The 18,153-nt window shown below is 39.0% G+C and overlaps 1 protein-coding gene across 1 annotated transcript in view; it reads left to right on the top strand.

Moving 5' to 3' along the window:
* tshr (thyroid stimulating hormone receptor) overlaps positions 1-17,378 on the top strand; it is a 28,684-nt gene extending 11,306 nt beyond the window's left edge. Inside the window, exons 5-10 of the mRNA XM_018096409.2 lie at positions 979-1,053; positions 1,144-1,221; positions 3,038-3,106; positions 13,594-13,671; positions 15,197-15,385; positions 15,917-17,378. Coding sequence (XP_017951898.2) covers positions 979-1,053; positions 1,144-1,221; positions 3,038-3,106; positions 13,594-13,671; positions 15,197-15,385; positions 15,917-17,312 — 1,885 coding nt within the window. The 3' untranslated portion in view covers positions 17,313-17,378. The remainder of the gene's footprint in view (positions 1-978; positions 1,054-1,143; positions 1,222-3,037; positions 3,107-13,593; positions 13,672-15,196; positions 15,386-15,916) is intronic.
* The last annotated feature ends 775 nt before the right edge of the window (positions 17,379-18,153 follow it).

The following is an 18,153-nucleotide window of genomic DNA, read 5'->3' on the forward strand; positions in this document are numbered from 1 at the left end:
TGTACCCATGGGAGAGATTCAGGTCTCTGCATTTCAGAATGGGCAGAATGCAAAGCCATACTTAGGGGCTGATTTACTAAGACACGAATTCCGACCGAATTGGAAAAATTCCGATTGGAAAACGAACATTTTGTGACTTTTTCGTATTTTTGCGATTTTTTCGGCGCCTTTACGACTTTTCGGAAATTATCGCGACTTTTTCGTTACCAATACGATTTGCACGAAAAAACGCGAGTTTTTCGTAGCCATTCCGAAAGTTGCGATTTTTTCGTAGCGTTAAAACTTGCGCGAAAAGTTGCGCTTTTTTCGTAGCGTTAAAACTTAAAAGGCGCGACGTTTTGCGCAAGTTTTAACACTACGAAAAAATCGCAACTTTCGGAATGGCTACGAAAAACTCGCGTTTTTCTGCAAAAATCGTATTGGTAACGAAAAAGTTGCGATAATTTTCCGAAAAAATCGCAAAATACCGATCATTACGAAAAAAACGCAATCGGACGCATTCGGCCCGTTCGTGAGTAAGTAAATGGGCCCCTTAGTAAATGAGCCTTCAGGTGTAGTATATCAGCTTATCTAGACTACTTTGTGTTTTTCTTTAAGGCTAATGCCACACTTAGAGCATGGTGTATATTTTCGCAAGCCAAATAACACTTGCTGAAAATAGCGCCATACGCTCCTACCTGTGCCTGCACCCAAATAAATGGAATACGCTCGGGTGCAGACACATGTAGCTGGTATCCGCTGAAAATAGTCTCGCATTTTTTGGCGGATATCGGCTACATGTGCCTGCACCCGAGCGTATTCCATTCATTTGGGTGCAGGCACAGGTAGGAGCGTATGGCGCATATTTTTGGCAAGCGTTTTTCGACAGATGGTGTGGCATTAGTCTTAGGACAGGTGATACAGTCACTGAAAGCAAATAACTAAACTTTACCTGTAACCAGTCTGTCAGCTAAAGTATGATTTCTCTTTTTCTGCCAGAGGGATTTTAAACACTGGCCTCTCACTTTTTCCAGACTTAACAAAGATTCACTCTACTTCTATGACTGTCATTGTGTAAGTAAAGTGAGCAAGCACTGACAGAGAATATATTAATAAAGAAATGATATATGATAAATCCCCAGTAATTCATGCTTATCTTTATAGGGAAATTGCAGATAATCCTCATATCGCATCAGTACCAGCCAATGGATTCCAGGGACTGGGAAAGGAGTTCCTTACGCTGTATGTAGTGTTGATTATTTGTGATAGCAAAAAGTTTAATGCATTTCTGGTCTTGGACCTTACACTTTTTCCTGCAGAATACATGAAAAATACTGTGATGGAAAATGGAAGTCAGTGTGAACTTAAGCGTACTACTTGAAGGAAAATGCTATACATTCAAAATGAATACTTAACCAACATAGTTTATTTTATATCAAGTGGTCTATTAAAATATCTTACCATACTGGAATATATATATTAGTAAATATTGGACTTTTCCATCCTTTCCCTTGAGCTACCATTTTGTGATGGGCTGTGTGCTCCCTCAGAGATCACATGACCAGAAATAATGCAGCTCTGACTGTAACAGGAGGAAGTGTAAGAGTAAAAGAAAGAACAACCACTAATTGGCTGATGTGATGTAACATGTATGTGTACACTGTGAATAGTATGATCCCAGGGGGCAGCACTTTGTACTTAAAATGGTAATTTTCTATTTAGGATTGCCCAATGGCACATACTACTAAAAAAGTACATTTTTATGAAAATAGTTTATTTAGATGAAACAGGGTTTTTACATATGAGCTGTACTTTGCAATATATATTTTTAGAGACCTGCGCTGTTCGGCAGAGTCGTTTTTCTTTAATTGTATTATTTATTAAGTTACCACATAATTACCCATGTTTATTTTACAATGGTGGTGCAGTAGGCAGCACTTTCTGGGCAAATAAAATATATTTTTATGTAAAACTCCATTTTACTCAGTTATGAGTAAATGAGTAATGAAAATTTAAGGAAATATTTTGGCAAGATTAATGTGATATTTAAAGATAATTAGGCTCATTTTCAAAAATGGGCCATGGTGCAATTCCAAAAAAGGGCAAAGAGTGATATATTTCTTGTGATTTGCACCTTTAATCATTCAAATTAGCTTAATAAGCTCTAAGGCACATCTCTATTCATTACTAAAATAGGTGGGAAGTGGGTGCTCTTTGTTAATGGGAGGAAAATGGGAGGAATCAAGATGCTAGAAAGCCTTGTATTCTACAACTGGCACAGGTGCAAGTGCTGGATGGCTAGGGGTTCAAAGGTGCTTTGTGTATGGCCAAGAGAGTCACAGTTTTGTACCCCTTGTGTTCTCCAGACCAAGGTGCTTTATGTATGGGACAAGAGAGTCACAGTTTTGTACCCCTTTGTTCTCCAGACCAAGGTGCTTTGTGTATGGGACAAGAGAGTCACAGTTTTGTACCCCTTTGTTCTCCAGACCAAGGTGCTTTGTGTATGGCCAAGAGAGTCACAGTTTTGTACCCCTTTGTTCTCCAGACTAAGGTGCTTTGTGTATGGGACAAGAGAGTCACAGTTTTGTACCCCTTTGTTCTCCAGACCAAGGTGCTTTGTGTATGGGACAAGAGGGTCACAGTTTTGTACCCCTTTGTTCTCCAGACCTGCACCAGTAGTACATTTTCCCAAATATGTTTGGAGGTCTTCAGGATGCAGAATTACTAGCCCTTGTGCCTTATTTATTTATTTTATAAAAGCCAGAGTGTGCTTCAAAAACAAATCACCAAAATAGTGTCACACACAAGTGCAAGGGTACGGTGGACTTAGTCTTAAAAAAGACTAAGCCACATACTCCTTAGTTACCTGGACGAATGGCACAAAATGAACAAAAGAGTCTTCCAGGGTGAGAATCGACTCCATATACAGTAGGCTTGCCTGTATACACCATGTTACTTATACATTCAGTTTAACGCTGTTCTACAGTTGTTAATTGCTTTTGAGCACTGTCTCTGTTTTTAGAAATAACTCTGTTAACATTGTTTGTGTTACCTCTAGAAAACTCTACAATAATGGCTTCACCCATCTTCAAGGACACATATTCAATGGGACCAAACTGGATGAAGTGTAAGTAATGGCATCTTACAGAACATGGAGATCATATAGTAAAACAAACCAGAAAAATGAATTTGGGTGAATGGAAGACAAGAGGAAAATTAGGCAGAAGTCAAATAATGTATATTTTTAAATCTTTGTACAGAGTTGGTGAACAAAATGTAAAAGCATTGTACCTTATAGACCAGTTAACGGGCCGATTCACTAAAGGTTGTTAATGCTTAACGCATAGTTTTATGCGTTAAAAAGTGTTCGATAATTAAGTACAGATTCATCAAAGTAATTTTCGCATGTGTTACTACTCATGTCGCATGCGCAAAAATCCTGATTATTGTAAAGTATTAGTTCCATCGCATTGAGGTAATTATCGAAAAGAAATAATACTAATGCATAATTCCCAAACATATCTAAAGCGTTAAAAGCATAAAATGTGGCGATAATTATTGTGAGTGAAACTTAACGCCTCCCAGGAGTAGGAGTTACTAAACAAAATTGCAGCTGGTGATTGTCTGTGGTGACAAGATGGAGTTTGCAGTCGATTTTTTTTAAGAAATGGTAATTTTTAGAACGGTAGTTTTCAGAAAGTAACAGTTACATGCGTAATAGCGCTCACTAATATTGCGTGCTACAAAATAATGCATAAATATATTGCATGGTTTAAAAAAACACTTAAAAAATGTCATCGCCAGATAAATAACAGCAAGAACATCGCTTCTTAATTCAGACAAGTGTCCCTTTAGTGAATCGATTGTTAATTCTCAAAATATAAGAAGTGATAATATTTTTAACTCATGCTATAAATATCACTTGTTTTTTCAGTGAGTCGGCCAAAATATGTTAAAAATAGTATTCAATGAGTAACATAAGTGACTAGGAAAATCTGCACACAGTAATGGTATATGTACCTTGACAGCATGTAAAATGTTTCTAAAAGTACATATTTTACTAAAGTATTACCAGGACAACACAATATACCTACAGCATAAGAGACAACTAGAGTCACCTTACCCACATATATACAGTGCCTGGGTGACTCATGTAGGGCGTTGACAACCCATGTTCCAAGGTTCTTGGAATTACCAGTCTAAAGGCAACCTTTCTATGCGGAAAGTTCATGCTGTCATTTCTCAAACGGTGTAAACTCTTCTTTTTAACTTATTTTTGTCCACCCCTCCATACTCAGTTTAACACGCGAGACAATACTAGACTATAGGACTACATAAGGACCTTCGACAAGGCTGGTACTTTAAAATTAGGAGTGTGTTCAGGCAAACGGCTTAAAGCATCTGCATTACATATCTCTTTTCCTGGGCACTACTGCAACTCATAGTCATTCATCAATAAACACCATCTAGCATGCATGGAGAAATTATCTGTGCAGTAGGCCTATTATTCTTTAAAAGCCCCAATAATGGCTTTGTGGTCAGTAATAATAGCAAAACTTTTGCCATGCAAGTACTCATGGAATTTTTTACACCTGCCACAATGGCTAGGACTTGCTTATCAATCTGAGCATAATTCCTCTCTGTGGTACTCATGGTCCATGAAAAGAATTCAATGTGAGCCTCACGACCACTGTTACAGTAAGACTTAAAACAGCCCCTATTCCATAGGGAGAAGCATTGCATGTAAGGGTAAGAAGTTTATGCAAATCATAATGTACTAACACACTGTTTGATGAGAAAAGTCTCTTGGCATCATTCAATGCCTGCTCATGGAGAGCTGACCACTTCCAGGTAGCATTTTTATCCAGTCAGCGCAATGGCTCAGCCACAGTAGCTTTGTCTTTCAAGAAGGAAAGGTAGAAGTTTAATAGGCAGAGAAATGCTTGCAGCTCCTGTTTATTTTTGCGAACTGGAACTTCATAAATGGCTTTCACTTTTGCATCTGTTGGATGTATTCCATGTGCATCAACTTTGTATCCAAGGAACTCAACACTTGGTACCCCCCAAAAAAACATTTTAGAATTATTTAAAAAAAAATATTTAACTCAGCATCTGCAAATCACTGGAATACTACTCTGGAATCTGGAATTACCCTTTCAGTTAATGATTCCATAGAATCTGCTCCAATGAGGACATCATCAAAATATGGCACCACCCCTGGCAGGCTGGAAAGGAGGTCATCCATCAATTTTTGGAACACATCTGGTGAAATGCAAGCGCCAAACTGCAATCTAGTAGTTTTAATTGCTCCTTTGTGTGTGATAATTGTTTGTGCATCAGCAGCTGCATCATCCACTGGCAACAGCTGGTATGCTTGCGCTAAATCAAGTATGGCAAATATGTTTCCCCTGGCCAAGGTGCTGAGAAATTGATTGACAGCAGGAATTTGAAATGGATGTTCCTGTAATGCCTTGTTGATTGTGCATTTATAGTCAGCACATATCCTCACTTCTCCATTTGGCTTCAGTACTGGCACTATTGGGGCGGCCCAAGTTGGGTGGGTTACTGGAATTAATGTTCCTTGTTGCACTAATCAATTTATTTTGGCATCTATTCTTGGATGGAGAGCAAATGGTACAAGTTGAGGCATCATGCGTATTGGGACAACTTTGGAATCCAGCAGGAATGATATTGATGAGCCCTTAAATTTGCCACGGCCTTCTTCAAATACACTGCTAAAGTCTGATGACCGCTTGCAGAGAGTCTGCTGTTGTGTAATTTATTCCAGATGATTGAATGTCTAGGGGCTCAAACCACTCTTCTCCTAATAAGCTTGGTCTTTGTCTTTGGACAAAACATGCACCCACTACATCCACAGGCTTTTTATTGTATTCAACAAGTCTAACATCACATGGTAAAATAGGTGGGCAATTAGTGGGCCATAATGCATGGAAGGTTTCCTCTGAAATTAAGGAATAGTCACAGCCTGTATCTACCTTATTGTATTACAGCAGTGTATTTCTTTTTGCACAGTGGCTGATTTTCAACACTATTTATAATTTCAGAGACATAGATATCTGTTTCTGCTTACTTCTCGGTGGTGCTATTTTGGAGTTTGACTATAAGGGTTGCATTCTCAGGTCGAGTTGCTCTGGCTTGCTTGGGTCTATACAGATTTGGCAGCAGACTCTCTGTATGTGGCCGTGACATTTGCATTTGTGACACATAGCATTTTGGAAACAACAGTTTTCACACAGTTGACCTCCCCCAAACTATGGCACCTTACTTTTTCTGGTTTGATACCAAACTAATGCAGGCTGTAGTTTAATATCGGGCTTATTATATACTTGGTGCAGCTCTTGTGCAATAACTAGATGAACTGAATGAGGCCTGTATTTCCTTGGAATGCCCAGATGTAGCCTCATAAGCACGTGTTTCCTCCTGGGCCAAAGCAAAAGTCAGGTTGTGCTTTGCTAGCAGCCTTCTTTGCATTGCTGCATCCCTGACCCCACACAGAAGATGGCCCCTTAGCAGGATTTCAAACTGCTGCCAAAATTACAATTTTCTGTCAATCTGCACATCTCTGTTATATAAGCAGCAATACTCTCATCTGGCTGCAGGCTGCGTCTGTTCAGACATTGTGGGTGCAAAATGATTTTTAAGCTGCTTAATAATTTCCTCAAATGAGCAGTCACTGGGTTTAGTAAGGAATACCAGAGAGCTCACAATCCCACAAGTCTTTGAGCCTATGACACTCAGCAGCGCTGCACATATCTGTACAGGGTTTGTCACATTATTTGCTTCTAGAAACTGCATAGGAATCACAGGAAGATGGCCTGGGACACCATTATGGAACAATAAAGTCCTTTGAGTTTTTTAATTACTCACTGACTCTGGTAGTTGTAGATTTTTTTTAATGTGTTAAATCCCATCCTCGTCACCAGTTATATTCAGTGTATTCTGGACCAAAGGGCAGCTACCGTCCCATATGTGAGACTCTCAAACAGGCCTACCCGACTGATATATGGCCAAAAATTAGTCACATGTCAATTGAGCAGGTTTGATTTTCCTGCCAGATCTGCACTTTAATACATAATGACATCTAATGACAAAATACATATAGACAACAACAAAAGATCCTCTCCACTTACCCATTACCAATATATACAGGACATTAAAACATTTTGTGCATTAAAGGACATGTAAACCCCACACAAAAAAAAAATAATCAGTGAACAGCCTATTTAAAATCTTTCAATACCCGCCACACTGGTTGTCCAGAGATTAATAGTAAGGAAAAATTGCCACCAGGTGAAAGCTGCTATTTGCTTTAGGAAAATGTGATGGTGCCAGCAAATGGAGGGGATATATGCAGTACAAATGATGCCATTTAGGTGGGGGAGATGGGCCCAACTGATATACATTGTACAGAAATGTAGGTTTTACATGTCCTTTAACCTACCAAAAAATGCCCCAATTAGCAGAACAGGTATTGTTTGTCTATAGATTGCAATATACTTTAAGCTGGCTAACTACATCAACTACATAAATCCCATCAAACAACTGTTCAATGGGATTTAAATCTGTACTCACTGAGTACTTTAGGCCAGTCCAGTGTTTTGTCTTTAGCAGTTCTTGGAAGAACCATGATCTTTGATGGAGACCATTTGCCTTTCTCAAATCAACCTGGCACACACACTTCTCCTGTCCAAACTATGCATAGTAGATTTCTAAATACAGGCCAAAATGCCGTGAAACATCTGCTTCTCTGCACTATTTAATAGTCTGGGTATTTCTTTTAGTGACTGTAAGATGCCATCTGTGCCACTCTCTATTGTGTGCAAACCAGTGGCTCTCATATCAGTCAGACAGAGATACATATTTGGCTATTTATTGAAAATGATGCTCAGGGATATGCCTTTTTTCTGTCTTGGCAACAAACTGCAGGGAGATTGTGGATAGACACAAATTACCATGTTTTTTTCTCTGCACAATGCAGCTTAGAACAGCGTTTTTCAACCACTGTTCCGCGGCACACTAGTGTGCCGCGAGATGTTGCCTGGTGTGCCGTAGGCAGGGCACCAATGTACTAGGGGGGCACTGCTCTTGGCACCAATGTACTAGGGGGGCACTGCTGCTGGGCACCAATGTACTAGGGGGCACTGCTCTTGGCACCAATGTACTAGGGGGGCACTGCTGCTGGGCACCAATGTACTAGGGGGGCACTGCTCTTGGCACCAATGTACTAGGGGGGCACTGCTGCTGGGCACCAATGTACTAGGGGGGCACTGCTGCTGGGCACAGAGTTAAATTTTTTAACATTTTCTAATGGTGGTGTGCCTCGTGATTTTTTTCATGAAACAAGTGTGCCTTTGCCCAAAAAAGGTTGAAAAACACTGGCTTAGAATTCTAACGTAACGAGGGTCGTCTACCAAACAGTGCCACAACTTGTGTATGATTTAACGCTGTGGATGACAGTTAGTATCTGCCTTTGTAAAACTCACTTAAACAGTAGCAAAAGTTTTCCTTGGGTGCATGTATGTCATCTAGACTGAGCTGCTGCAATGGTGCTCACTGCAAGGTGTAAGAAGTGTGAGTAGCTTTCTTTATAGTGTTTAACTAATCACAAAATAGTGCCTGACTTTCAAGTAACCATTAAACCTTTAAAAGTTTGAGGCACAGAGGCCAGAGGGTATGAAAGAAGTTTGATGCTGTGCAGTACTGAGGTGTTTGGAAGGCGTTAGAAGAGGGATTATCTGTCTGATTGTTTTGGGAGGTTGGTGGTTTATTTTTGTGGCTCTTACTTCACCCTGAGAGTGTCACATATCACAAACGCTCACATGCTTTTCTCCTCAAGTCTGCAGCTAATACCTGTACCAACCCAGGCTGCACGGCACACAGCGTTAAATAAACAGGCATTGATTGCACTGGCTGGAAAATTACCGAGTGAGCTCACAGCCAACGGAAGGAAGGAGACATGAGCAGACAATCTGGATCATTGGCTTCAAAATCCACAGACAGGACAGAATGTATTTTTAGATGCAAATATTCTCCAGTGCATTGTATTAATTAGAGGATCATGTGATATTGCTCACAATCACAAGACCAATTATTTTTATTATTACTGTTCATTCATCATTGCATAGATTTGACAGGAAACCCTTCCAGTATCCCCCAGCCACCTAAAAACAAAACAGGCTTTATGTACTAATGGAGTAATAGAAACACAACTAGAAAATACTAGGCTACTCAGCAAAAACTTTTTAGGGCACCCTAAGGGGCAGATTTACTAATCCACGAACGGTCCGAAGGCGTTTTTTCGCAATGATCGGTATTTTGCGACTTTTTCGTCACCGTCGCGACTTTTTCGTATGTTCCATGGCTTTTTTTTTTTGTATATTTTCCGCGACTTTTTTGTCGCTGTTGCGAAAAAATCGGATTGGTTTTTCTGCCGTTTACAATCGCTCAATACGAAAAAATCTCGACGGCAGCGAAGTAGTCACGTAAAATATGATAAAGTCGCGGCGGCGACGAAAAAGTCACTACAAATACGGAAAAATCGTGACGGCGACTAAAAAGTCGCAAAATTTTCAATTCCATTCCGATTTTTTCTCTTTCGGGATTCGGATTCTTGGATTAGTAAATCTCCCCCTAAGACTTTATAAACATGGACAAAATGTTGGAATAAGAACTACTGGAATTGGAGGAACCCCCACACAAAAAGAGAAACTCTAGGCAGATTGTGCTGTGGCCAGAGCTGAGCCCTGTACACCAGTGCTGCAAATTAATAATGCTACCTAGTGCTCCCCCAACCAATTCTCTATGTCCTCTCTGTATATTTTATGATTTTTACCAAGCTGCAATAGTGAATAATCATAATTGTGTTTGAGTGACTGTGTGAATGGTGCAGTAGAGGTCTCAAAAAGGATACAAGAGGAAACAGTTTCCTCAATTTTTGGTTGACTTTTACATAGATCAATAGAGGGTGTATGACTACCTACACCCTCTCATCATCACTGATCCCCCAGCAAACACTGTGACTGAGTAGTAAGACCATGTTGAACTTACCCTTAGGTCAGGAACGCTATCTATATTTTGGTCTAACACCTCATTTTTTTACCTGTTGATGAGGATCACATACATGTTTTACCTTGATGGGGCAGTGCATCTCCCACAGGTACATCTCTCCAATTTGTAAAGAACCATAAAGACCCAAGAAATGCAATACTTTGAGCCGCTGGGTCCCTATTGCAACCTTTTGCACAGTATTTGGATCTTTCTTTTTACTCTTGTGTAACAGCACTTCTTTTTAAATGCGAAAGCTGTAATATTGTACGGACCTGATTCTCGAGGGAACTATTATGCAACCGTATACTAGAAAGAACCAAGCAACACTTAAACTTTGCAAAACAGGGGTAATATAACTTATGCAGTGTGAATGTGGATTAAATGATATTGGAAAAACAAAGGAATATTCAGGACCAGAATGACAGTAGTATCTGGATCAACACAATTTCTCATTGCAAAGCATTATTTAGAGAAATTAGTTTTCTATTTAATGCAGCTTGAGCAGCATGCTGTATCTACAAGATAAACTGTGTGGCCCCTAGGGGCCTAAATACTTATTTTTCTTTCCTTTCTTGTTTTTTTTAATATATTTTTTTTATGACTATACAGCATCACTGAAGACTATGCCATTATGTATAAGCAGTTGGCACTTGTATAATTAAAAAGGTGGTATCATGTATGGAAACTGGTGTGTGGGCTGCCTATATTGTATGTATTATACCTTTCATTTCTTGGCATTAAGCTTTAAGCAAATGCAGCTTTGCAGCTTATATATTTATTTTTAATATAAGCATGTATGCAAGAGTATAACCATACAAATGTGAATAGAGATGTAATGAGTTATATATTACAGGAATGCGTGTAAAAAGTTGGAAATCTATATGGTCTAGGTTGTATATACATTTATGAATTGAATCATGAATTTACTTAGATATGTGATACATCTGTATTACTTGTGCCCAAAATAACTCTGTGCTACTTGAATTTCTTAAACATTACTGGTACATTTCTTAAAATATGTTAAGTGTTGAATATTTCTCTGTGATATGGAGCCAGGTGGAAATGTAACATTCCCATAGTTCTTTCTAGGATAACTGCCACTGAACACCCTATGTAACCATGCTGACCCCCTGCTGGTGTTGCAGAACATGAAGTTGTTTAACATGTACTATTCAACACATATTCCTTGCTGGATAAGGTTTCTGTATAGTAGAGGTTCCCAAGCTGTAGTCCTTGTAATATGACCTAAAGCAAATATTTGGGGGACCAGACTGATGCACAGTTGGGGGGATATTTGGGGATCAGTGCTGATTTGCTTTTTAGATATCCCTAGAAGCCCAGCCTGAATGTCAAACAGTGTGAGATTTGGATGTATGACTATTTATCTGCTAGGGGATACACCGAAAACATCAATAGGCAGGCACTCCGGGATTTCAGGTATAAAAGATTTTTGCAGAAGTTCACAAAAAATGTAGTAAAATCAAAGTATATTTATTTAAAGCTAACACATGTAACAGCAAGCCTTACGCGTTTCGTACCTTTCGGTACTTAATCATAGGCTCAAATTTATCTGGTTCTATTTATCTGCTAGCCAAGGTACAATAAATACCTAAACTAATGTATCTTATGCAGGATTTTCCCAAAGTGTACCTACCACTTCCTACAGGTGTCAGTAGCTTTGTTTTCTTTTATCTAAGAGCAATGACATGCAGGGCATTTTCTCACCTGCATGAAATCACATACAACAAAATGCCTGCCGATGCTTTTTCATTGTGGGGCATTGAATTTGAACAGGTATGTCAGTAAAAGTGGTAAACCCATGAAAATGCTCACAATTACACACTTTCACTGACATACCTGCTGCCACAATGGAAGGGCAATTTTTGGCCCAATGTGTCATTGCCCTAAAGGAATAAAGTAATTAGCCACTATCCCATGGACAAAATGTTCACGTTTTATATCATAAATGCTGGAAAAATGTTTTTAAATAAGAATCCTTAACACTACTAAAAGAAAATGACTATTCTTTAATCTTATAGCTAAGCTTGACTAATTGTAACTTCTGTGTTATATTTTGTAGTCATTTGGTGCACTATATTGCCAATGAAATCTGCTACTTAAGCCACACCCATAGTTGCTGGCATAATAGTTATTATTAGTGGTTCTAATTATGTTTCCTTAACTGAATATTTTTTCATACAACATATACATAATTAGATTACCAGTATACAATCCCTCTATTCACCTTTTGTTGTGTATTTTTTGTTAGAAGGAGCCCACCGTGCACCAAATTTTCTATCTTTGCTTCAGTTTCTCTTTTTGCCATGTTTAGCTCAAGAAATAGCAAAAAGTATAGTTTTTTTTCATGATTTAGAAATTAGGCAAGAAGCATGTTCTGCACAAGTCCTTTGAACTCATGTTACATATACTGCCCCTCTAAGCATGGTAAACATTGTCAGCAAATTGTCATTTTTGTTTTATGGAAACAAAAATGTCCATCTGAGCAACTCATAAATGACTAAATATAAAAACTGTAAGAAAAGAATACAAACTTTGTGAGTTTAGTAGCTTTTGTTAGTCGTTACACATGAAGTTTTTTGCAGGGCACAGAATATCAGCCAACGTGCTTGGCTGCTTAGTTAGAATGCCAGAGTCCTAAGCAGTTATCTGTTGTACTCTAACTAATAAAATAATCCAAGTATCTCTTTGCTGGGGGATAACATTTACTAAATAAGAGCTCAAAATTAGAAAGGCTGGTGGTAATATATCTTTAAAAAATTACATAAGGGCAGGGTTTGATAGCTGTGATTACTGTTCTGGGAACAGCTGGATATTTCCAGGGCTAGTCTGGTGCACCTGCCAACCCACCAACTTCTCATGGATCCACTCACAAGCTTAATCACCCCTCATTATTTGTAGGTCTGGTGTCAGCAGCCCTTTAGTTGTCAAGGATCTGCTCCCTCAAACAGACCCAAGAACTTTTCTTTTGCTTTCCCAGTGGGAAAAATGTTTATTTTTGTGGACTATGTATCTTGGATTGAAAACCCACAAAGGGAAAAGGGTGCAGAAGGCGTGATAAAATGTCAAAAAGAATTAAGGTTGACAATCACCAGAATGCTGTCTTGTTACAAATTTTTCTCCTTCCCACACAGTTCTTCCTGTACCTACTGCCAGGAAATCACTCCCTTGGCTCTTTTAAGGCCTTCGCTAGTAACTCTTTCAATACCTTTCCTAGACCGCTGCCATGTAACAATTGCCATACAATACTTTGGCAGGTAACCACCCCTGCTACTTTCCTTGTCCAAGGTACTTTTTTGATCTCTACAATATAATACAACTTCAATTAGACTATGCTGTGATAATAGTAGGTCGCCATTCAGAAAGAAAGGGATTTTCATTCTACTGTAATAGTGCTGATAAACTTATCAGTGAACCTTCATTTTGGATAAGGCCAATGTGTCAATATACCATGGCTCACAACTCATTCAATGCAAGGGCCAACATTCCAACCATTTTAGTTTTCATTGTGTTCTCTCTGTTTTCTAGGTACCTGCATAAGAACAACCTTCTGGGTGGGCTTCATGAAGAGCTATTTTTGGGGGCTATTAGTGGTCCAAATTTGTTGTAAGTTGAACATCTTCTGAATTGTTTTTTATTTATTGTTCTGATGCTTGCATAAACCCAGGTTGTTGGAAAAAGTTCAGTGCAAGAGTATGCATACTATTTAGCTTGGTATTTAAAGTTATGGAAGATGAAGATTAGCAGCAATTAGTATTCCTCTTTGCAGTCTGATTAATCCATGTATATCACCTTAATATCACTGCTCAGGATGGGTTAGAAAAGCAATGCGATTTGGTCAAGAACAACTTACATGCTTGTAAGGACTTCCTCCTACCTCCTTGGGCAATATATTGCAATGGGACAAGGCTTAGAGGGATGGGACTGTATGTTGATGATGGAAGTGAATATTTCTTTTTCCCCATGTCTTTGCCTGGTGTGATCATAAGTACATTGTTCCTGATGTTCTACTACAATGTGCTACTTCAATCAGCAGTGGCTTCAGATAATGTTGGATCTTTTTACCTTCTAAATAAGATGAAGATACCATAAGCTTTATTCTCTCATATTCACTGCAAATCCAGCCTTTTATGCTCAAGATAGAGATAACTGATCCCCACACAGCTTCAGCTATTGTTGAAGTACAACATTCTCTTTCTCTCAAAGCTTTTATTTATCAGTTTGGTGACATTAAGAATAAAATGCTGCATATCTATAAATATTTGCTTCAGTAATTCATCAGATAATATATGAAAATATAATTTATGACAAATCAAGTAGACAAGATTATAAATATATAATAAATGACAAAGTTTTTTTTTTAATTTAAATATCTACATCTTATTTTCTCCTTTAATTATTTCATATACTTAAACGACTGTTCTAGTATATTTAAAGCTACTACCGCACATTGAGTTATTGAACAAAAATTCTAGTTAAAGTAACAGGAAGAGTTCCCTTGTGCCTGCTCTTTTGGTGTGTATGTTTTTTCTGTGATTGGCTAAAAGAGAGAGTGTGATCAAAAATTAAATATGCTGGTCTTATTACATGACAAAGAGGGCACAGGATGAAAGCTCTGATATTAAAAAAAAATAAGCTCCAGAATGCAAAAACACTAGGCCAATATCAGAAATCAGGGGACCCCATACTACTTAATTGTTATCGAAGGGCCAACCTCCCTCATCTGATGGTGGCCCTGGTACCAAGTGGGTCATAGATTTGGAAATTGAGTAAAACTGATGCAAATGCGACTATTGATGCTGTAGAACCCTGGAGCTACTGCCACCCCAAATGTGGCAGTAATTCAAGGATCACACAATGGGTTGCGTGAGTAGGTGCAGCAGACACAAACATAACTGGAGGAAGTGATGCAGTGCTGACTGTAATGCTTGTCTTCAATTTGCTAAAATAGGCAAACGCTATTGCATTCATTTTGATACATCTGGAACAATTGTGGCAGGCAACACTCCCTTCTTAGTGACAAGAACTCTGGAATTATGGGGATAATTGTTGGTTTGTGTCTGAACTTTGTACTTGCTGTTTTAAATGAGCCCTATTTTATAATCTGTCGTACTTTTGTGTATTTCTTCAGAGACATGTCCCAGACAGCAATCACCTCTCTTCCAACAAAAGGTTTGGAGAATTTGAAGCACCTTCTGGCCCAAAGCACATGGACTCTTAAGAAATTGCCCCCAATAAAGACTTTTGCACATTTAAGGAAAGCAGAATTGTCCTACCCAAGCCACTGTTGTGCTTTCCAGAACTGGACCAAAAAGAAAAGGTAACGTAAGTCAGTAATGGTTTCAGCCAACCAGGTTTGATAATAAAATCACCAATGATTACCTAGTGTTCATGAATGCATATAAATACAAATAAAAAAACAGTTCTGACAAAGTGCTGTTTTGATTTTATCTAGGGCTTATTCCCGCAACACACATTGTTAGTTGCTAACCAGACAATGATGTGTTATCCATCATTTATACAGTACAGCCTATTTCCTGACAACTCACTGCCATTTAACCAGCTATCTACAACACATTCTCTCACAGGTTGCACAGCATATACAACACATTATTACAACCCATTTTCATAATAATTTTCTTCAGTGCTGCTTATTTTGTTGCTTCTTACTTCCTGACACTTATTTGACAGTTGCAATTTTACAGTAGTTACTATAGATGATGACTGTATCGGTAATTAGTCTTTGGCCAACCACTGAATGAGCAAGACAGATTTTTTTAAAGATTTGATAATATCATGGAATTGTTCTTCATGAACAGCTGATATGTTTTATTGTCCTTATTCTTTTCAGTTACTTGGAGTCAGTAATCTGCAACCAGTCCACCCTACACAGCCTCATCAAGAAAAGGTCACTTGGTTTGTTTGTGGGTCCTTACTACCAAGATTACATTGAGGGGGATTCTGATCAGACAGAAAATTCTAAGGTCATCGACTTCCATAGCAACAATCACTACTCTGTTTTCTTTGAAGAGCAAGGGGAGGAAGAGGTGGGCTTTGGGCAAGAGATAAAGAATGCTCAGGGTGAAAATACCCCAGCATTTGAAAATCACTATGAAATCATCATATGTGGGGGCAGTGAGGAGCTGGAGTGCACGCCAGAGCCTGATGAATTTAACCCATGTGAGGATATCATGGGTTATAACTTTTTGCGCATTGTTGTGTGGTTTGTGAACCTCTTAGCCATACTGGGGAATGTGTTTGTCCTGTTCATCCTGATCACCAGTCATTATAAACTCACTGTCCCTCGTTTCCTCATGTGCAACTTAGCTTTTGCAGATTTCTGTATGGGCATCTACCTTCTGCTTATAGCCTCAGTAGATGTCCACACCCGTTCTGAATATTATAACTATGCAATTAACTGGCAGACTGGGCCTGGCTGTAATGCTGCCGGATTCTTTACTGTGTTTGCAAGTGAGCTTTCAGTGTATACACTGACTATGATAACTCTGGAACGTTGGTATGCTATCACGTTTGCCATGCGGCTGGACCGTAAAATCAGACTGAGGCATGCTTCATTCATCATGTTGGGTGGATGGACATTATGCTTTTTTCTGGCACTTCTGCCATTGGTTGGGATTAGCAGTTACATCAAAGTCAGCATCTGCTTACCCATGGACACAGAGGCAGCTCTATCTCAGGCTTACATTGTCTTTGTACTGATGCTCAACATCATTGCCTTCATTATCATTTGTGCTTGTTACATCAAAATCTACATCACAGTCCGGAACCCTCAGTACAAGTCTGGCGACAAAGACACAAAAATTGCCAAACGTATGGCCATACTAATCTTTACTGACTTCATCTGCATGGCACCTATCTCATTCTACGCTTTGTCTGCCATTATGAACAAACCACTCATCACTGTTTCCAATTCTAAAATTCTGTTGGTACTTTTCTATCCACTTAATTCATGTGCCAACCCATTCCTTTATGCCATATTCACCAAGGCTTTTCGTAGAGATGTCTTCATCCTTCTCAGCAAATTCGGTATCTGTGAGCATCAAGCACAGGTTTATCGAGGACAGACTGTGTCGGCAAAAAACAGCAGTGGATCCTGTTGCCAGAGGGAGAGTGGAGGTACTGGGCAGACTCTGGCAAACATGGCTGATTTTATAAAACAAGAACAACCTGAGAGGGCAGTGGAGAACTCCCTCCTCCTGGAAGACAGTAGCCTTACCGTGTTTTAGCACTCACCTATTATCAATATATATAGGACATTAAGCAACCAAAATATGCCCTTCCCTTTAAGCAAAACCAGGATTGTTTGTCCATATATTGCAATATACTTCAAGCTGGCCAACTACGTCAAAGTCATTCCCTCTGGCCAGTCCTACACTTACTTAACTGATTCATTATGAATTCTACTTATTCAATATACATTTAACAAAGGGACTAAGTTTTACCTGCAACTTGCTTGCTTTCAAGGTTAAAACCCCCAAATTGTTGCCCTTTTATTGGCTCCACTGGGATCACCTGATTGTAGCTGGGAAGGGTGGGAGCTATAACATTGAGCTGGCCCCTGCTCCTGTATAAACTATAGCAAGAGAGGGGAAGTTGTACTTAAAGGCAAGAGCATGTCTTGGTAGCTTAATGCACATAATGTCTTAATGTTCTATATATATTGCCTGCAGAGAGCCTCTTGTTGCTGTCTGTATGAATGTTGTGGTCACAGCCTCATTGCACTGCCTTAAGGTTAAAAATGTAGTGGTGAGCACAACTTTTTCTTGTTTGCTAAAGTGTTTTAGCACTGTTCTAAAATCTGTTGTAGATTGATGACTGGGTCATTTGAAACTACTACACTTGTTGTTTAGCACATCATACAGTAGCATTAACAGTGTTCCATTGGATTGACAGTATAAATGAAAAGCATTTTTAGATGGCAAACAGATACAGTTGTGGACCACTAACTTTGTAGGTTATTTAACATGCAAGCTCTAACTTTTTTGACAGTGCCATCTGATATGAGTCCCATTGCGAGTACTTACATGTCTTACCGTTACTTCTGTTCGTCATCTTCATTCATTTATT

Source organism: Xenopus tropicalis, chromosome 8 (genome assembly GCF_000004195.4).
Source record: "Xenopus tropicalis strain Nigerian chromosome 8, UCB_Xtro_10.0, whole genome shotgun sequence".
In the NCBI taxonomy this organism is placed as follows: Eukaryota; Metazoa; Chordata; class Amphibia; order Anura; family Pipidae; genus Xenopus; species Xenopus tropicalis.